Source organism: Dendropsophus ebraccatus, chromosome 11 (assembly GCF_027789765.1).
Source record: "Dendropsophus ebraccatus isolate aDenEbr1 chromosome 11, aDenEbr1.pat, whole genome shotgun sequence".
Lineage (NCBI taxonomy): Eukaryota > Metazoa > Chordata > Amphibia > Anura > Hylidae > Dendropsophus > Dendropsophus ebraccatus.
Window position 1 is genome coordinate 83,174,546 of NC_091464.1, and position 22,370 is coordinate 83,196,915.

At 44.0% G+C, this 22,370-nt stretch overlaps 1 protein-coding gene across 2 annotated transcripts in view; it reads left to right on the forward strand.

Annotated features, from left to right (window-relative positions):
- The first annotated feature begins 3,869 nt into the window (after positions 1-3,869).
- EFCAB5 (EF-hand calcium binding domain 5) overlaps positions 3,870-22,370 on the forward strand; it is a 42,294-nt gene continuing 23,793 nt past the window's right edge. For both annotated transcript variants that reach the window (XM_069944560.1, XM_069944561.1), the window contains exons 1-7: positions 3,870-4,000; positions 5,002-5,538; positions 7,069-7,225; positions 7,679-7,739; positions 8,665-8,732; positions 20,322-20,477; positions 21,853-21,955. In XM_069944560.1, the coding sequence (XP_069800661.1) occupies positions 5,006-5,538; positions 7,069-7,225; positions 7,679-7,739; positions 8,665-8,732; positions 20,322-20,477; positions 21,853-21,955 (1,078 nt within the window). In that variant the 5' untranslated portion in view covers positions 3,870-4,000; positions 5,002-5,005. The remainder of the gene's footprint in view (positions 4,001-5,001; positions 5,539-7,068; positions 7,226-7,678; positions 7,740-8,664; positions 8,733-20,321; positions 20,478-21,852; positions 21,956-22,370) is intronic.

The following is a 22,370-nucleotide window of genomic DNA, read 5'->3' on the forward strand; positions in this document are numbered from 1 at the left end:
GTTTTTCAGGCCGGAAAAAAAAAATTGCCAGAAAAAATGTGTTTATGGCTTTCTGTGCAAATGATCTTTTTTTGTGGGCGAGGCATTTTTGAGTGCTGAACTTTTTTTTTTTCCCCTCTGATATCACATGACCTAGCTGCTGGACCACAAAAGGTGTAAAAAAACAAAACAACAAAAAAACTGTTTGAAAAAAACATTTCACCCGGTTATTATTATTTTTGCCAGTATCAGATGGAACTTGGATAGGCTTATTACATGCCGTGGAGAGGCCATAGTACAGTGTAGGGTCCATCCCGGCATGAGGCCACCTTATCGTGCTGGGATGGTACACACTGTGTGCAAATGGTAACCAAGAGCCTCATAATTTTTATGGAGATTTTTTTGCAGTTGGGGCGCTGCTTATAGTGAGTATCTGTATTGGGTCTGCGTCTTGCCATTAGCGGTGAGCTGCTTCATTTTTTTTGCATGTGTTTTTATATAATGCAGATTTTACGCATGGAAAAATGGTTTTATTTTTTGTTCATTCTGATATTTTTATGTCTTTTTTTATTTCTTTATTTATTTTACACAAAGAATTTATTCTTCTATTTTCCCTGCAGATTCACTTCAGAATTCAGCACAAAAAAAAACCACAAACCTGCATAAAAAAACTGTAGTGTAATTTTATTTCCCAAATGTAAAACCACAATATAAGAGATCCCGGTGAAGGGCAGTCCACATCTTCTATATGATATTTGGAAAAGATCTCAATTTATGCCCGGGGCATTTATGATTGTAACTGGTGTCAGAAAGTGTCATTACCGAGCGACACTAAGAAGCAGGAAGATTAAGTGGCCATTATAAAATACCATGCCTAGGACTGAGGGGTTTATGACCGCGTAAAGAAAATCAATAGCAATAATCACACATATTGTTTGGCTTCATGTACTGAGCTGGAAAAGTGGACTGGAAAGGTTTTATTCTCAGTTCTCCGGCCTGGCAGGATTCAGCACTAAAAATCTATACCAAGCTACAGCGCATGGAAGCTAATGGGGGCTTAAAAAGCCTATTCACACACTGAGAAAGAAATCAGCACAGGTATTTAAAGCCCGCTGTGAAATCATTGTCACATCCATGTAAAAATCTATATAAAATACGGTGCAGTTTTTTCTAGGTAGATCCACCTGGTGTGAACATAGACTTATGTATGGCTTTAGAGAGGGTCCGTTATGGTTATATCACAATGCAGTCTGTTTGACTACATACATTTCTCCTTCTAACTTCATAGAAAAGATGCATGGAGAGAATAAAGGCTTGTTCTTTGGCTAACTGGGTATTTTGTTCAGCCATTAAAGGGGTATTCCGTCGATTTCTTTCAAATCAACTGGTTTCAGATAGTTATATAGATTTGTAATTTACTTGTATTTAAAAATGTCAAGTTTTCCTATACTTATCAGCTGCTTTATGTCCAGCAGGAAGTGGTGTATTCTTTTTAGTCTGCTCTCTGCTGCCACCTGTGTCAATGTCAGGAACTGTCTAGAGCAGGAGAGGTTTTCTATGGGGATTTGCTACTGCTCTGGGCAGTTCCTGACATGGACAGAGGTGGCAGCAGAGAGCACTGTGTAAGACTGGATAGAATGCACCCTTTCCTGCAGGACATACAGCAGCTGATAAGCACTGGAAGTCTGGAGATTTTTAAATAGAAGTAAATTCCAAATCTATATAACTTTCTGAAACCAGTTAATTTTCACCCTGTGTTATATGAGGACAGGAAGGATTAAATTAGAGCAATGCACAATCTAGTGATTGTACGTGCAGTATGGTCTGCAACTGGTAGAGCTTCTGATGGCCTGTTAAACAAGTGCCGATCATCAATCAGAGTGCTAATCGTTCCTTTTGTTAAAGGGCCTTAAAGGGGTTATCCAGTGCTACAAAAACATGGCCACTTTTCCCCCTCTATTGTCTCCAGATTGGGTGCGGTTTCAAACTCAGTTCCATTGAAGTAAATGGAGCTTAATTTTTATCCACACCTGAACTGGAGACAAGAGAGGGGGAAAAGTGGCCATGTTTTTGTAGCGCTGGAAAACCCCTTTAAGGCTAGGTTCACACTGCGTTTTTGCAATCCTTTTTTTAATCCGTTTTTTGCAAAAAACAGATGAAAAAAGCGGATGCATTTGTGTGCATCCATTTTTATCTGGTTTTTTTTTTTTTTACAATGGAAGTCAATGGAAAAATGGATGCACACAAATGCATTCGTTTTTTTCATCCGTTTTTCATTTTGCAAAAAATGGATGAAAAAAACGGATTGCAAAAATGCAATTTGAACCTAGCCTAAGGGGCCTATTCCACGGAGCGATAATCTTCCGAATCGGAGCGATAATCGGCCGAATCGAGTCGATTCGGCCAATTATCGTTCGGTGGAATAGAGAGAACAATCAGCCGATGATTGTGTCATCGGCTGATCGTTCATTTAGGTTCAGACCTAAAATAATTGTTTGCCACCAGCGCATCCCTACGGTGGAATAGCGGTGCGCGGCGGCGACCGATGATTTCAACAGCATCATACATTACCTGTCCAAGCTGCAGGTCTTCTCCTTCTTCCTCTCGGTCCCGCGCCGCAGCAGCTTCGGAGCGGGGCTGTCTGAACTGACAGACTGCTCAGCCAATCACTGTCTGGAACCGCAGCGGCCAGTGATTGGCTGAGCGGTCTGTTAGTTCAGACAGCCCCGCTCCGAAGCTGCTGCAGCGCGGGACCGAGAGGAAGAAAAAGAAGACCTGCAGCCTGGACAGGTAATGTATGAAACAAGGGCTGCAAGGACATCGATAACGATGCCCCTGCAGCCCTCGCTTAACGATCATCGGGACCGTGGAATAGGCCCAGTAAACGAGCGCCGATCTAGCAGATCAGCGCTTGTTTACATCGTTGATCGGGCCCTGCTCGGCCCGTAGAATAGGACCCTAAAGCGGATCTACAGCACGTGTTCCTGTCCCTGCCCTGTGTCTAGGCTTGCACTGGGAGTCCATCCAGGTCACATTACACAGAGCTGGGAGTGAATGTGCTAAGCCTATACCTGTTACGGCTCGTTCTCCTGATCAATCACAGTCCGAACACTAATGGTGCATTTACACGAAACGATAATTGGCCCGATCGTACGATTAACAATGTTGGAGTAACGATTTTTTTTCATAACGATCAGCGTTTATACGGTACGATATATCGTACGGAAAATTTGTTTTGCGATCGCTTAAGCCTATCTCACACATTGGTTAAATCGGCAAACAACTGTTCACACGGAACGTCCTGCGAATTTTTTACGAATGACGAACGACAATTTCATAACATGTTGAAAGATCAAAATGAACGATTTCTCGTTCGTCGTTTGATCGTTCGCTGCGTTTACACGTACGATTATCGTTCGAATTCGATCGTTATCGCGCAAATTTGCACGATAACCGTTATGTGTAAACGCACCTTAAGACCCCGACCAATCAAAACATTAGATATGTCTCAGAGGTGCCCACCCCCTATGCTGTTATTAATGATTGGCAAGATAATAGTATACTGTAATACAAAAACAATTGGTTGTGTGTTCTTACAAAAGACAAGAAAAAAAAAAAGTAAAATATAATACAGTATATTAAATAAAAATCCATAAAAACATTATCATTAGCCCGCACAATACCATCCCCCAGGCAGCTTCATAGACAAAAAAATAAAATAAAAAATATCTGGTGCACGATGTGTATTCCCATTTGCGGCCACATTTTGCTTGCAGTAGGCATGTGTTCATGCAATGTATAGTTGTGAGATGTATGGACTGTGAACCATTACAAAGCATGGATCACAGGAAGAAGGAGGCCGGGGCCATCACTGACAGCAGCCACTTCCTCATTCATCGCTAGGCAACGGCAGCAAGCCAAACACACAGGAGACTGCAGCACACCGGCCGAGAGCCCAGTGCATGGGGAGAGACCGCATCACATATTAGTGCTCATTAACCTTCTGCTCTGCCGTCACCAGGTAAGAAGGAAAGATCACCACTTACCCTCCTGTCTATGTCTTTGCTTTTGAATAACGTTTGTCACCAAAAAGTCCTTTAAGACCGTATTCACACAGTGGCCCATATTCATGAACAGGTTTTTTTTTGCATCAGGTAACTGGAGTGACAGGAGCCAAATTTATTAAACGGTGCGCTTCTCCCAATGGAGTCATCATTCATTGATCAGGAAATCAAATAGATTTGAGCCATCTCTGTTAATTCTTGTAGTGGGCCAAGACTGACCCGACACATATAGGCCATGTTCATACGCTGTAAGAGACCGGCCGGGTCACGGAACGTCCGGTCTCTGAAAAGATCATCCCAGTACAGCAGTACCGGCCGGATGATCTGTAGCGCTGCAGAGTTCTGATGCGGAAACATCCGTGCGCGCCCACATCAGAACTCCCCACTGCCCCTCGCTCCATTGTGTGCACTGACAGGGTTGTCTGCGGCCACTATTCAATGAATAGTGGCTGCAGAAAACTGACATGTCAGTTTACGGCGCCGCTAGGGATCCCGGACGGAGTGTATAACACGTGTATACACTCCGGCCAGGATTCCCTCAGCCTGCAGCACAACATAAGTACCGCACTAATCACAGCCATTGCAACAACGCGGAACTTACATTGTGTGAACATAGCCATATGCTGTATTCATACAACAGGCTGTTTTATGCATTTAATGTAACTTCAATAAATGTTTGGGTGGGAGTAACCCTTGCAGTAAAGCCCTTGTACACGCCATTCACTAAAGTTATTATGTGCTTTTATACATCCCATTTACCCTGTTTCCCCAAAAATAAGACATCCCTTAAAAATAAGACCTAGTAGAGGTTTTGTTGAATTGCCAAATATATGGCCTCCCCCGAAAGTAAGACCTAGCAAAGCGTTTGTCTGAAAGCATGCCCGCCAAACAGAACACCAGGGCATGCAGCTGGGATTTACTATTACTATTAACACTTACTATTTTATTTACTTTGAAGAACAATGGAAGCGGAATGCGGCGGTGACTCCATGGAGAACGGTCATCCGGTGATGAGTGGCTTCGCTGACATTTCTAGAGACACTTTTTGCCGTTCTACGGAGACAGAGGCGGGCTATAAAAAGATATTTACTGATACAATGCAACAGAGAGGATTAAGACTGCAGCAAGAAACACTGAGAAACCTAAAGATACAAAGAGAGCGGAGGGAGAGAGTGGAGAAGGAAGCCCCGGCGGATGTACTGGCCAGAGAATGGTTCAGCCAGGACAAGGCCTCAGTGGGCACAAGGTCTTACCTCCTAGAACAGCTGATGCCCTCAGTTGTCCATGGCGTTGAATCTCTTCTCATGGAGGTGGAAAAGAAAAAAGTTCTCGAAGACGATTCAGTAAAGTTTGACCCAGTAAACTATCTTGGAGAGTTTCTCATGAGACAAAATCCGGAGTTCTTTTCCGGCACTGAGAAGTCGGCCTATGTCCGTGGCTTGGAACAAGTTGTGGCTGATCTGAAAAACAATGTTTTTGACTTAGAATTCAACAGGTGAGGGCAGGTGGATCTGCCGCGTACACGGATCATTCTGCTTCTCTTGTGTGGATATTTTTGCTATTTGCAGAACTTATGTAGTTTGGCTAAGATTCACAGTGTTGGTTTTAGATCCAACCAAAAGTAGATAACTTCTAATGGGTGCCCTCACACACACTTTTTGTTTATGTTCACACAACGTATTTTTAAGGAAAAGAACGGCCGTTTTTGACATAAAGAAATGTGTTGCATTGAAGTCAATGCAAACAACGCCGTTGTTCACACAGGGAATTGAACAGCTGCCATTGTTTGCTACGGCATGTATTGTGTTTTTTTCTAGTGTTTTTGACTTTGTGTCAATGATTTTAGTGGTTTAGGCATTTTTTATTTGCATTTGCCTTTTTTTCTGCCGTTTTTGACTTTATGTGCGAAAGATCTTTTTTGTGGTTTAGGTGTTTTTGCGTGCTGATCCCTTTTGTTTCATTTGCCATCACATGACTTGATTCTTTGAAAAATGAAAGGTGAAATCTGATTGGTTGCTAGGGGCAACTGAAACAATTCTACTTTAGGGTATGTTCACACTGAGCAAATGGGGCAGAATTCCGCAGCAGAACTCTCCGCTACGGAATTTTGCCTGCTTCACTGTCAGACCGCATTTCTATGGAAGGGATCACTCTCCTCCGCTCTACGCTCAAAGAATGTCAATTCTTGAAGCAGGCGGAATTCCCCGGTGGAGAGTTTTGCCACAAAATTCTGCCCCATTTGCTTAGTGCGAACTTACCCTTATACCAGTTTGATAAATCTCCCTCTTGTGTGTAAGGCAGATCATAAACTTCCATTGACTTCTAGCTAACTTCTATCTGGCCACTGGCATTTTAGCAAAAATACAAACCAAAAAAAGACACCATGGCGTTTTTATTCAACATTGTAATTCCCCCTCCCACAATGTGTTTGAAATCCTTAGTTGTGGATCTTACTGCGGATTTTCAGCACTAGAGATAGGGGCTCACTTAAATGGTTTATCCAGTGAAAATCTTTTTCTTTCAAATCAACTGGTTTCAGAAAGTTATGTAGATTTGTAATTTATTTCTATTTAAAAATCTCCAGTACTTATCAGCTGCTGTATGTCTTGCAGAAAGTGGTGTCTTATTTTCAGTCTGATACAGTGCTCTCTGCTGCCACCTCTGTCCATGTCACGAACTGTCAAGTGCAGGAGAGGTTCTCTATTGGGATTTGCTACTGCTCTGGGCAGTTCCTGACATGGACACAGGTGGCAGCAGAAAGCACCATGTTACACTGGAAAGAATACACCACTTCCTGCAGGGCATAAAGCAGCTGATAAGTACTGGAACGCTTGAGATTTTTAAATAGAAGTAAATTACAAATCTATTTAACGTTTTGAAAGCAGTTGAATTGAAAGAAAAAGATTTTCTCTGGAGTACCCCTTTAAGGCTGAACAATCAGACCGGGCTGTATGCATGTTTTCCAGATGGTCCTCAAGCTGTGGTATATGGTATTATACAGTAATTATGACTTTATTGACCGCAGGCTTGGTCAGCTAAAAGAGGAGCTGAAGTTTAACCAAGATAATAGAGAGCAAGTGGAGAGTATCCAGAGCCAAGTAATGGAGAAGAGGAAAGGAGCCTTATCCCTGCAGTTCCAGGAATGGACTCTGGATGTTAGCGGCAGGATTCCACTCGCATTGGTACGTGTAGCTATACATGGGCACTAATGTGTCTATGTCACTTGATGCATGGTAGGACAGTAGGTTCATAGTTATCCAGTAATAATAAGGCTATATTCACACAACTATTGTTTTTGGCAGTATTTTTGGTTGGCTGTGTTTTTGCCTCAAAATGACGCCATCCAAGGATATGTCCGAAAACAAAGATTGTGAGAGCATGGCCTAAATATGGAAGTTTCACTTATGAGTTATTATGTATTCTATGCTTAGTATATATAAGGGAATCAAGAATGTCCTGCATAATGGATGGAAATAACTCTTCATCCGCAGAAGGTGGTGAATGCTCTTTAGTTGCATGGTGAAGGTTGGAACCATTTGTACAATGATGACTGTATACTGTATATCCCTCATGACTGGTATACGGTAGTCTGTTGTGGATTTTTGATCATTTTTCTTTTTTTTACAAAAATTTAGGTACAAAGTGCTTTGAAATCATTTTTTGAAGACATTTCCCAACTTGCGTTAGACAAACCAGGTAAGATTTATTACAGGTAATATTAATATATCTATATCATTTTAATTCAACGCACTGTAATGAACAAATCTGAATTGTTACATATAATTAGTAGAGATGAGCGAGTAGTGAAATATTCGACTTTCGAGAATTCGAATCGGATAGGCACCGAGATTCGACTATTTGAACGAATATTCCATCCCATTATAGTCTATGGGAAAAAAAATTCTCTGCACTTGGAAATCAAAATTTGACCGCATGGAGGTCACCAAGTCCCCCATGAAACCTCCCTAAACGATGCAAAAACCTCCGGAGTGACACTGGGACATTAGGGGGAGCATGCCTGGGTGCACCCAACACCCCAAAATAGCAGTATATTGCCATTCTACGCAGTTGCGAAGGAAAAATATTTGCGAACGCTTTACGGCAATGTTTACACATTTCGTTCGCATTTTTTGCACAGCTTTACATACATTATTCCAATGTGCGTCCGCAGTGCGTCATGTTATTCACGTGTATCACGCATCATGCTGTACGATCGTTACTGGAACAGTATGTATCACTTGCCTTTTACTGGACAACTGGCACAATAGATATCACTTGCCTTTTACTGGGCTATTGGCACAATAAGTCTTTTCCTGACTAGGTTAAAAGCGCATCTGCGGTCGAGAGGCGGGAGCCAATTATTAAATATTCGAGTTTATGTGGTTCAGCCATCCAATGAGGGTAGACACCGTTTTCGCGCTGCGTGCGTACTCCCAGGGTCCCTCACGGCTTCCTGCATGGTGATTGGATTAAAAAAGGCGCCAACTGCGATGGGAGGGCTGTCGAATGTTTGCCTACTCGATTGTATTCGAATCTTTTGAATACCGCAATATTCGATCGAATACCTACTCGATCGAATCGTATTCGCTCATCTCTAATAATTAGTATATTGTTTTGGCAGTATACAGTAAGGAAGTGGAGACTGCAGACACAATGGAGCAGAAGTTAAATGAGGAACAGTTTGTAGAGGTGAGGTATCATCACTTATTTCTACTTAAAGGGGTATTCTCATATCCAATGGGGGGGGAGGGGGTTCCGTTACCTTGTGGCTTAAAAAAAAAAAAGACAAAAGGCGTCCGCTTTTTCTTTTTTAAAATGACGTCCGTTATTACCGCATTTTAATTGACGTTAGTGGAATGCATTAAAGTCAATGGAATGGGGGCCGCCCAATGCACACAGTGTTTAACCCCTTAAGGTCAAATTTTGTAGAATTTTTGTTTTTGCACTTTTGCTTTTTCCACTTTATGTTTAGAAGTCCATAGCGCTTGCATTTTTTTCACCTAGAGACGTATATGAGCGCTTATTTTTTGGGAAACCAATTGTAATTTGCAATGACAGGCATTATTTTTCCATAACATATGCTGCGAAACCGGAAAAAAATCATTTGCGCTGTCAAATTGAAAAAAAAAGGAATTTTTTTTATTTCGGGGAGTTTTGCATTTACGCCGTTCGCCCTATGGTAAAACTGACTGGTTATTTATGTTCCTCAAGTCGTTACGATTACAACGATATATAACATGTATAACTTTTATATTATCTGATGGCCTGTAAAAAATTCAAACCATTGTTAACAGATATATGTTCCTTAAAATCGCTCCCTTCCCATGCTTATAACGCTTTTATCCTTTGGTCTATGGGGCTGTGTGAGGTGTCATTTTTTGCGCCATGATGTGTTCTTTCTATCGGTACCTTGGTTGCGCATATACGACTTATTGATCACTTTTTATTACATTTTTTTTGGATCTGATGCGACCAAAAATGCGGAATTTTGCACTTTGGAATTTTTTGGCGCTTACGCCATTTACCTTGGGAGATCAGGAATGTGATTAATTATTAGTTTGGGCGATTACGCACACGGCGATAGGAAACATGTTTATTTATTTGTTTATTTATTTATATTTATAAAATGGGAAAAGGGGGGTGATTTGGACTTTAAATAGAGGAGATGAGTTTTTATATATAAAAAAACATTTTTACTTTTATTTTTACTTTAACTAGTCTAGCCCCCCTGGGGGACTTGTATATAAACAGCACTGATCTCTCATAGAGATCAATGCTGTGTATATACACAGCAAAGAGCGATTAGATCGGTCATAGATTACTATGGCCTGCTGCAGGCCATAGCAATCTATTGCCAAGCCGGGATCAGCGTCACTCCGACGCTGAGGCCCGGCACGGGCAGAAGAACGGATCTCCCCCCGCGATCGCATCGCAAAGGGGAGATCCGTCCCAATAGAGACCAGGGATGCACGGAGGAAAGCCACTAAGTGCAGCTGTCAGGTTTGACAGCTGCACTTAGAGGCTTAATTAGCCGGCGCGGCAACGGGACCCGCGCCGGCTAATAGAGGCACTGCCCGGCTGCTCATGTCAGCCGGGATCAGCACCGTTCAGAGTGGGGTCCCGGCGGGACCCCTTTCTGAACACCCCGCGCGGCACCATGACATATCAGATACGTCATGGGTCGCTAAGGGGTTAAAGAGGTATTCCAGGAAAAATAAACTTTTACCCTATCCACTCTGCATTAACTTGGCTCTCACCTCTTTCCATCGCTCCATAGGAATGAATAGAGCTGCAGGTCATGTGAAGCTCTATTCATAACATGGAAGCCAGGGGTAAAAAGGTCGGCAAAGTAATAATCATGACAACATGAACTAGAATAATCAAAAACAAAAAGTCTTAAGCAGCACCAGTTAGGCAATGCTTGAGAAAGGCTGCTTCTATGGCTGAAACGTTGCACTGGTGTGATTAAAGTGAAGATCTTTTTTGGATGTGCAGTCTCCTCTACATTTTTTTTGAACTAGAATAATGTAATGATCGGCGTCCAAAAGGCGGAAAAACCGACGTAATTTTGAACTCAAAATGATGGATGTCATTTTAAAAAATAAAAAACGGAAAGAAAAAACATAATGTGAACATAGCCCATACATGCAACTGCATTCTTTTATTATAGCACTATTATATGCTGACTAATAGATACACATAGTATGTGCACAATGTCATCCCTATAACTATTAACATTTTATAAGCTGGCTCTAACAGCATTGTTTATTGTTATTGTTTATTTATTGTTTCTTAACAAGAAAAACACATACTTTTCTTATTGCTTCACGTCTTCCTATGCCTATGTTAGGCTGGGTTCACACTCCGTTTTTGCAATCAGTTTTATGCAAAAATTGAATGAAAAAACTGGTGCATTTGTTCGGTTTTTCCATTGACTTCTATTCAATGGATCAAAAAAAAGTTTTTTGTTTTTTTTTTAATAAATTTATTCTTTCTTTTCTTCAATTACATACAAAATCACAAAATAATGAATCAAGAGTACTATTCTTACCTCCCTCCCTGACAGCACACAGCCAAAAGAAAAAAAAAAAAAAAAAAAAAGAAAAGTATAGGCAAGTATTCTCTGAGAGTCCTGCAGGACCTACCCATTCCGACACTTATTCCAAATTCTCTGATGTTTCCCGTACCCTTTCTTCCCTTTTCTGGACGGCAGCTCCTCATACATTCTGACCCTTTCCACCGACCCTCTCCATTCCTCCACCCCCGGGGGGGCTTCTTCCATCCACCTCCTAAGGATAAGCACTTTAGCACATCCCATAATTCTATTAATCAGTGTATTGGTTTCCCCATCTTCTATCAATCCCCTCAGTAAAATCTCTGCTTCAGAATATACACCCACTATATCCATCCCCATTACCTGTTCAACATATCGAAAGATCTGATTCCAAAATTGTACAATCTTGGGGCAGTTCCATATCAGATGCACAAGATCCACCCCTAATTCCTGGCATTTCTTACATCTAATCTCCTCAATATTCTTAAACTTCATCAGCCTTTTGGGGGTATAATATAGCCAGTAAAATTTTTAAAAAAAGATTAACCTATGCGTTGGACTTCTGGACGTACACCCCAAATTTTTTACTATAGACTCCCATACCACTTCTTCTATTCTTCCCAATGCAGTTTTCCACCTTACCCTTAGCTCTCTTAACAAACGTGGATTCTCTCTGGTTTATAAGAGCCCCATACACTTTAGTCAAAACTTTTCCCTTTACCCCTACTTCCCATATACTCTCAAACGTCTCATGTGAACTTCTAACTAATATCTGAGCTCCTCTAAGCGTCTTCATTGCAGACTTCAACTGTACATAATAAAATAACTGTGACTGTCCTAACCCAAATCTACTTTTAACATCCTCAAATGTTATTATCCACCCATCTTCAAAAATCTGGTGTACATACTTAACCCCATATTTCTTCCAAAATTGTTCCATAGTGCTCTTTAACACACCATCAAAACCTTGATTTTCCCAAATCCCCAATCTTTTCTTCTTTTCCTGGTTTTGTTGACTTGATGGAGTTGGGGGTGGGGTGGGGGGTCGGTTAGGGGGGGGGGGGGGGGGGGGGAGGGATCTAGAGTAGAGGCTCTTCCGGAACTGGGAGATGGTGGTGTCTGGCGGAGCCAATATTGGGGGAGATGGGAGGGGGTTTCGGGGGGAGGGTAGGATTTGGGGGGGAGGTCTGACAGCACACAGGGTTTTTGGTGGCTTTGGTTTTCTTTTTTCTTTGGTGTTAGATGAGTTTTGATATTTGGTTCTGGAACCTGCGGGGGACAGGAGATAGAGTTAAAAGGGTAGCAGCCTTTGACTTAATCACAAGACACTTACCCGCAGTTGTATGTCTGCTCGAGACGCATTGTACCCATGAAACAGTTTCGAGGATGAGACGTAGATGGGCGAGCTCTGAATACCACTCTCTCTTCTCTAACTTTTCTGGGGGGTTTCCGTCTACATACACCATAAAATCCCATTTCGCTGTATTGCAAAAAAAGTAGATAATAGGGGGAGATACGTGATCCTTCATTATACGATATTTTCCAAGAAGATGATTTTGGTGTTTGTGTATGTGCCGCCTCCCTTCTCTCCGCAGGTTATATATGAAATTATTAAGAAAGTAGGGGACAGAGATGAGATTCCCTTTATTATGTGCGGGGACTTTAACTGCGTGATGGATATCAGGGTGGACAGGAAGGGGGTGAAGGCACGAAATCCTAATTGGTCCTCCCCTATGGCTAAGGTGGCAAGAGAAATGGGATGGGTCGACTTGTGGCGGAGCCTATACGGCAATAAAGAGGCCTTCTCCTGTTTCAGCGCTACTTATAACTCTACACAAGCCAAAAAGACAGAAATGGCTGCACATCGCACCCATGGCTGACACGAAAGCTTATTCAGCTACATTTAAAACCAACATCAGAAGTTAGTATATAATTTGGCCAAACCATATTGCCTCATGTACCACGTGCAGGTCTTCTGATACACATGAGTCCCTAACCAAAAAACATCACTGTGCCGGTCAGCGACCACAATCCCCGCAAAGCGTGCGCAAGCAGAGAAGGGGGGCCACGGAATGGCCCCGCAACCCCATTGTCACAGGACCAGACCCTAAAGGGCCCCCCCAGACCCCGCAGGCGCCACCGGCGGAAAAAGTGGACGCCAAGCAACACAAGTGTGAACAAGCTCTTACCTCTCTCCATTCCTCTGCAGGTAGAATGGGAGAAAACTAGGAGATCCTCCCCTTATGTACACAGGTGCTTCCTGCTAATTTGGATCACATGGGTCTTACAAAGCACGAGTGCTAGCCACAATGAAAAAAGGGACAGAATACCTAAAATATGCACAAGCCAAAAAGACAGAAATGGCTGCACATCGCACCCATGGCTGACACGAAAGCTTATTCAGCTACATTTAAAACCAACATCAGAAGTTAGTATATAATTTGGCCAAACCATATTGCCTCATGTACCACGTGCAGGTCTTCTGATACACATGAGTCCCTAACCAAAAAACATCACTGTGCCGGTCAGCGACCACAATCCCCGCAAAGCGTGCGCAAGCAGAGAAGGGGGGCCACGGAATGGCCCCGCAACCCCATTGTCACAGGACCAGACCCTAAAGGGCCCCCCCAGACCCCGCAGGCGCCACCGGCGGAAAAAGTGGACGCCAAGCAACACAAGTGTGAACAAGCTCTTACCTCTCTCCATTCCTCTGCAGGTAGAATGGGAGAAAACTAGGAGATCCTCCCCTTATGTACACAGGTGCTTCCTGCTAATTTGGATCACATGGGTCTTACAAAGCACGAGTGCTAGCCACAATGAAAAAAGGGACAGAATACCTAAAATATGCACAAGCCAAAAAGACAGAAATGGCTGCACATCGCACCCATGGCTGACACGAAAGCTTATTCAGCTACATTTAAAACCAACATCAGAAGTTAGTATATAATTTGGCCAAACCATATTGCCTCATGTACCACGTGCAGGTCTTCTGATACACATGAGTCCCTAACCAAAAAACATCACTGTGCCGGTCAGCGACCACAATCCCCGCAAAGCGTGCGCAAGCAGAGAAGGGGGGCCACGGAATGGCCCCGCAACCCCATTGTCACAGGACCAGACCCTAAAGGGCCCCCCCAGACCCCGCAGGCGCCACCGGCGGAAAAAGTGGACGCCAAGCAACACAAGTGTGAACAAGCTCTTACCTCTCTCCATTCCTCTGCAGGTAGAATGGGAGAAAACTAGGAGATCCTCCCCTTATGTACACAGGTGCTTCCTGCTAATTTGGATCACATGGGTCTTACAAAGCACGAGTGCTAGCCACAATGAAAAAAGGGACAGAATACCTAAAATATGCACAAGCCAAAAAGACAGAAATGGCTGCACATCGCACCCATGGCTGACACGAAAGCTTATTCAGCTACATTTAAAACCAACATCAGAAGTTAGTATATAATTTGGCCAAACCATATTGCCTCATGTACCACGTGCAGGTCTTCTGATACACATGAGTCCCTAACCAAAAAACATCACTGTGCCGGTCAGCGACCACAATCCCCGCAAAGCGTGCGCAAGCAGAGAAGGGGGGCCACGGATGTTGGTTTTAAATGTAGCTGAATAAGCTTTCGTGTCAGCCATGGGTGCGATGTGCAGCCATTTCTGTCTTTTTGGCTTGTGCATATTTTAGGTATTCTGTCCCTTTTTTCATTGTGGCTAGCACTCGTGCTTTGTAAGACCCATGTGATCCAAATTAGCAGGAAGCACCTGTGTACATAAGGGGAGGATCTCCTAGTTTTCTCCCATTCTACCTGCAGAGGAATGGAGAGAGGTAAGAGCTTGTTCACACTTGTGTTGCTTGGCGTCCACTTTTTCCGCCGGTGGCGCCTGCGGGGTCTGGGGGGGCCCTTTAGGGTCTGGTCCTGTGACAATGGGGTTGCGGGGCCATTCCGTGGCCCCCCTTCTCTGCTTGCGCACGCTTTGCGGGGATTGTGGTCGCTGACCGGCACAGTGATGTTTTTTGGTTAGGGACTCATGTGTATCAGAAGACCTGCACGTGGTACATGAGGCAATATGGTTTGGCCAAATTATATACTAACTTCTGATGTTGGTTTTAAATGTAGCTGAATAAGCTTTCGTGTCAGCCATGGGTGAGATGTGCAGCCATTTCTGTCTTTTTGGCTTGTGCATATTTTAGGTATTCTGTCCCTTTTTTCATTGTGGCTAGCACTCGTGCTTTGTAAGACCCATGTGATCCAAATTAGCAGGAAGCACCTGTGTACATAAGGGGAGGATCTCCTAGTTTTCTCCCATTCTACCTGCAGAGGAATGGAGAGAGGTAAGAGCTTGTTCACACTTGTGTTGCTTGGCGTCCACTTTTTCCGCCGGTGGCGCCTGCGGGGTCTGGGGGGGCCCTTTAGGGTCTGGTCCTGTGACAATGGGGTTGCGGGGCCATTCCGTGGCCCCCCTTCTCTGCTTGCGCACGCTTTGCGGGGATTGTGGTCGCTGACCGGCACAGTGATGTTTTTTGGTTAGGGACTCATGTGTATCAGAAGACCTGCACGTGGTACATGAGGCAATATGGTTTGGCCAAATTATATACTAACTTCTGATGTTGGTTTTAAATGTAGCTGAATAAGCTTTCGTGTCAGCCATGGGTGCGATGTGCAGCCATTTCTGTCTTTTTGGCTTGTGCATATTTTAGGTATTCTGTCCCTTTTTTCATTGTGGCTAGCACTCGTGCTTTGTAAGACCCATGTGATCCAAATTAGCAGGAAGCACCTGTGTACATAAGGGGAGGATCTCCTAGTTTTCTCCCATTCTACCTGCAGAGGAATGGAGAGAGGTAAGAGCTTGTTCACACTTGTGTTGCTTGGCGTCCACTTTTTCCGCCGGTGGCGCCTGCGGGGTCTGGGGGGGCCCTTTAGGGTCTGGTCCTGTGACAATGGGGTTGCGGGGCCATTCCGTGGCCCCCCTTCTCTGCTTGCGCACGCTTTGCGGGGATTGTGGTCGCTGACCGGCACAGTGATGTTTTTTGGTTAGGGACTCATGTGTATCAGAAGACCTGCACGTGGTACATGAGGCAATATGGTTTGGCCAAATTATATACTAACTTCTGATGTTGGTTTTAAATGTAGCTGAATAAGCTTTCGTGTCAGCCATGGGTGCGATGTGCAGCCATTTCTGTCTTTTTGGCTTGTGCATATTTTAGGTATTCTGTCCCTTTTTTCATTGTGGCTAGCACTCGTGCTTTGTAAGACCCATGTGATCCAAATTAGCAGGAAGCACCTGTGTACATAAGGGGAGGATCTCCTAGTTTTCTCCCATTCTACCTGCAGAGGAATGGAGAGAGGTAAGAGCTTGTTCACACTTGTGTTGCTTGGCGTCCACTTTTTCCGCCGGTGGCGCCTGCGGGGTCTGGGGGGGCCCTTTAGGGTCTGGTCCTGTGACAATGGGGTTGCGGGGCCATTCCGTGGCCCCCCTTCTCTGCTTGCGCACGCTTTGCGGGGATTGTGGTCGCTGACCGGCACAGTGATGTTTTTTGGTTAGGGACTCATGTGTATCAGAAGACCTGCACGTGGTACATGAGGCAATATGGTTTGGCCAAATTATATACTAACTTCTGATGTTGGTTTTAAATGTAGCTGAATAAGCTTTCGTGTCAGCCATGGGTGCGATGTGCAGCCATTTCTGTCTTTTTGGCTTGTGCATATTTTAGGTATTCTGTCCCTTTTTTCATTGTGGCTAGCACTCGTGCTTTGTAAGACCCATGTGATCCAAATTAGCAGGAAGCACCTGTGTACATAAGGGGAGGATCTCCTAGTTTTCTCCCATTCTACCTGCAGAGGAATGGAGAGAGGTAAGAGCTTGTTCACACTTGTGTTGCTTGGCGTCCACTTTTTCCGCCGGTGGCGCCTGCGGGGTCTGGGGGGGCCCTTTAGGGTCTGGTCCTGTGACAATGGGGTTGCGGGGCCATTCCGTGGCCCCCCTTCTCTGCTTGCGCACGCTTTGCGGGGATTGTGGTCGCTGACCGGCACAGTGATGTTTTTTGGTTAGGGACTCATGTGTATCAGAAGACCTGCACGTGGTACATGAGGCAATATGGTTTGGCCAAATTATATACTAACTTCTGATGTTGGTTTTAAATGTAGCTGAATAAGCTTTCGTGTCAGCCATGGGTGCGATGTGCAGCCATTTCTGTCTTTTTGGCTTGTGCATATTTTAGGTATTCTGTCCCTTTTTTCATTGTGGCTAGCACTCGTGCTTTGTAAGACCCATGTGATCCAAATTAGCAGGAAGCACCTGTGTACATAAGGGGAGGATCTCCTAGTTTTCTCCCATTCTACCTGCAGAGGAATGGAGAGAGGTAAGAGCTTGTTCACACTTGTGTTGCTTGGCGTCCACTTTTTCCGCCGGTGGCGCCTGCGGGGTCTGGGGGGGCCCTTTAGGGTCTGGTCCTGTGACAATGGGGTTGCGGGGCCATTCCGTGGCCCCCCTTCTCTGCTTGCGCACGCTTTGCGGGGATTGTGGTCGCTGACCGGCACAGTGATGTTTTTTGGTTAGGGACTCATGTGTATCAGAAGACCTGCACGTGGTACATGAGGCAATATGGTTTGGCCAAATTATATACTAACTTCTGATGTTGGTTTTAAATGTAGCTGAATAAGCTTTCGTGTCAGCCATGGGTGCGATGTGCAGCCATTTCTGTCTTTTTGGCTTGTGCTACTTATAACTCTGCTTCCCGTATAGACTATGTTTTAGGGAATGTTTTGGCTCTCCGCTGGATCAGGAGAATGACCTACGGGGGCAGGAGTCTGTCAGATCATGTGCCTGTAACTGTGGGAGTCTGCATGGAGCAGGACCTAAGTAGAACTGGGCACCCCTTCAGATTAAACCCTCATTGGCTGGGACTTCTGGATAGTAAAGATAAGATTCGGCAAGAAATAAAAGAATTCTGGGAGATTAATGTGGGTTCAACTGATATCCATTATGTTTGGGATGCATTAAAGGCTCATATACGGGGGATACTAAAGAGAGAGATTTGCTATAAGAAAAAAGGGTTTAGAGAGCAGGAGGATAGCCTGAAGGCTGCAGTTCAGGAAGGGGAAGAAGAATTTAAGGTTTCACAGACAGAGGTAGCGGCAGATAAGATTAAGACAACCCAGGGGAAGTATGGGGAATACCTTATAAATAAGGCTCAACAAAAATGCTTCTTTCTGGGCCAGAAGCGGTTTGTGGAGGCGGGGAGACCAGGGAAACTTCTGGCAACTATTGTTAGGGCACAAGAAGGGAGCTCGTATATCTCAGCCCTGGAGGATGAGATGGGAGGTCAGATCAGGGATAGCGAAGGGATTCGCGAGAAAATTGTTGAGTTTTATGAGAGGCTGTATAGTTCAGAAGCCTCCCCAATGGAACAGGAATACCAAAAATTATTTGATGGATGTAAACTGCCATGTGTTCCTCAGGATAGAGTTAAATGGTTGGAGGGGAATATTGGGGTTTCAGATCTAAGGGAAGCCTTGAGTAGTATTTCAGGATCAACTACACCAGGATCTGATGGTCTGCCTTTTGATTTCTATCGGGAGTTCGGAGACGTCCTTTTTCCTTATTTAGCTGAACTACTTAATGAATCCTTGTGTAAGGGGCGTCTTCCTGAATCTATGCGTCAGGCCCACATTGTGTTAATCCCCCCCCAAAAAATAAAAAAACCCTGCGAATAGAGTCCTACCGTCCAATCTCCCTGCTGAACACTGACTACAAGCTAGTGGCCAGGGTTCTGGCATGGAGATTGACGGAGGTTATACAGGGTCTTATTGGCCCCGAGCAGACAGGGTTTGTTCCGGGACGTTCTATTTTTACCAACGTATCTAGAGTCCATGCCAGTGTCCAATTGGGGTCCCCACTCCATCCTGTCTCTTGATGCCTTGAAAGCCTTTGACAGGGTGGAGTGGGGATTTCTGTGGAGAGTGATGGGAAAGATGGGGTTTGGTCCGGAATTTGTGAGCTGGATTAGATTACTTTACTCGGATCCGCTGGCAAGGGTAATTGTGAACGGGAACATTACTAGGTGCTTTAAATTATTAAGGGGTATTAGGCAGGGGTGTCCCCTGTCCCACCTTCTCTTTGATTTGTATATTGAGCCCCTGGCGGAGTGTATTAGGACGTCCAGGGACATAGTGGGGTTTGGTTTAGGGGGTGGGAATAATAAGGTTCTCCTTTATGCCGATGACGCCTTATTGTTTATCAAGGACCCAATGGAAAACCTGCCCAAGGTTATGAGATTAGTAGAAGACTATGGGAAAATAGCTGGATTTGGGGTGAATTGGGATAAATCGGCATTACTGTCCCTAGGGGAGGTAAAAGCAGGAACGGAGGGAATAACATCCCCAGTGGGCAGGAGTGAAATAATAGAATACCTCGGGGTTCGGATTAGTAAAGAGGTGGAGAGCTATCTGGATTTAAACCTTAAACCCCTGTTGACTAAAATCTCTAAAAAGGTAGATATATGGCTCAGGTTACCCCTATCGATGGCTGAGAGGATGGCCCTAATTAAAATGGTGGTGTTACCTCAAGTTCTATATATCCTTAAGGCGGCTCCGCTTTGGATTCCAGATCTCTGGTTTAAGAGAATCACTATAATTTTGAATAAGTTGGTATGGGGAAAAAAAGTCAGAATAAAATATAAAGCACTTACACAGAGGGAGAGGGGGGGGGGACTATCTATGCGGGATTTTAGGCTGTATTTTTATGCAAGTGTGGCACAGACTTTGGTGGGGTGGAGGTCCTCCTCTATAATTAAATATATGATGGACATGAACAACACTAGTCTCACAGATTTTCTTGAGGTACTTGAAGCAGGTCAGTGCACGGTGGAAAATCTGGGAGCACTTTCGTAAGTCACTTTGTATGATAAAACATGGAAAGTAATTAAAAAATGTTTCCATATCACAGGTCATTTGGATCAAAAAACAGTTAAATACACATTTTTTTTTTTTTTTTACCGTACACAAAAATGTGGTCGACCATTTTTTTATGTACATTAAAAAAAAGGAAGCGTTTTGATTTGTTTTTTTGTTTCCTTTTTTTAATAATGGAAAATGGATGCACACAAATGCATCTTTTTTTATCCGTTTTTTCCATCCATTTTTTTAATAAAACGGATGGAAAAAACGGATTGCAAAAACGCAGTGTGAACCCGGCCTAATATTATCTTTCTTTTCTATTTGCAGTATGTATACCCATTCATCAGTCGCCTCAGCACAGACTTATTCCAGGAATTCTTGCACCACATGGCGCAGTGCGCTGACATGTTCCGTGAGACTATTCGCCACGATATCTGGAGGCAGAAGTTTTCTGATCTTTTTCTTGCATGTGATTCAGGAAAGGTTAGTGCAATGTATTCTATTTATATACTGATATAACGTTCTGTGTCGGATGTGTCACACAAATGATCCCAGTGGCTCTGAGTGAGCTGCATGAATTGTTCTGATGTGGTGGTAAATAGCGTTGCTTGAAGCACTGTTGCACATGGCGATTCTGGACAGAGCCTCCAATGAAAAAGTGGAACCATCGGTAGAAAGAAATCAGATGACCTATTATTGTATGTTTGGTCCATCAAGTGCTCAATATCATTTATAAAATTCTCAATATTTCAGTAAAGGCCCTGTTATATGAAACGATTATCGGCCGTTACAGCCGATAATCGTCTTGTGTAATAGAAGGCAACAATGTCGGCTGATCGTTGCAGTTGTTTGTCTTTCATGTTGATATATATAGCAGTGATCTGCTGCCGTCGTTCAGTGGAATAGGAGCAGTGGCAGCAGACTGCTACTGTCTGCTATGGGCTACCTGGACGATCTAGCAATCACCTGGGCACCCCCCTGCACTTACCCGCTCGCTGCCACCGCACATATTAGGAGCGGCAGCGAGCGGGTAACGAAGAGAACACGGGTGCTGACAGCGCTTGTTTGCTCCTTTCAGTTGCCCCGTGTAATAGTGGCCTAAGGCTTCTTACCCCCAGCAATTGTTAGAAAAGCACAGGACTGAGAGCGTCACTCCCCAACTCACTGCTTTACCTGTCTTGTTGTCAGACTCTATAGAAAATGTATAGACCCCGACTCCTGCAATGGAATGGGGCAATTGAAGGGGTGGGGGTGGGGGGATTGAGCGATCTTAGAGAATTGGTGGAGCACTGGATGCCCATGCTTATTGCACTCCATTCTGACAATATACTTCCAGTCTTGTGATTGGTGGCGTGACAGTGATCTGCCCTCACCAGTCAGCTAAATAGACCCTGTTTTGTGCATAAGTGATAACCTAAAAGAGAAGTCTGGGGGGAGGTAAAAAAAAAATTATTTCAGGCCGGGGGTGGGGAGTATAAAAAATAGGTTATATTCACCTGTGTCGGCACCCTCGCTGGGCTGCATTCCACTTTTGGGTCCCAGACGTCCGTCTTCCCAGCTCCCCTCCAGCTACATCATGACCCGGCTGATGGATAACCCAGTCAGTGAATGGGGCGGGACACCACTCCAGTCACTGATTGGCTGAGCTGCCAAAATCCCACCCACTTGTGACAGTTCAGCCGGGTCAGCTTCAATAAATTTACCTTTAAAAGAAATGGCACTGCAAAAGCAATCTGAGATACTAGCTAGAAAACGCAATGTCTTGTTCATGATAATTGCAATTCTACACAACGAAACTAGTGTCAGAAAAATAGCTATTTTTGGTAAATTGTACTAACTGTGTCCTTTGTATTTGCAGGTTGGCTTCCTAGACAGGCAGAGAGTTCTTTCTCTCATTGAAAAGTTCTATGACAGAATAAGTTCAAAGGCAGAGACGTGGCATCCACGCAACCCACGGCAATGTGAGACCATATAATATATATTACATATGGGAATGTTGATTGTTCCACTTTATGACTCTGCAGTATAAGTCATATACAATACTACCTCTAAGAGGTGTGCGTCTCTTAGTATGGCCTTACTTTTTTCATGTCTATAGAGCATCTAAGTTGAGAGCAGTCTGCAAAGCTCAACATATTGAAAGACATTTATGCAAGTTACGCCAGGGAGAAGGCCGGGGAAAGTGGCTGGGAAAGTGGGCGGGGCCTAATTTAAGAGTACGCCGATCTTAATAAATTTCCCCCATTGTGTGTACCAGCAGATCTTTCCTCATTTCTCTTTGCTCTTGAAGTAAACGGAATACCCTTAGTTTTCTGACCAAGGGAACATGGATTAAGGTGAATTATTTAAGCAAACAATCACATTTCTTTATATCCG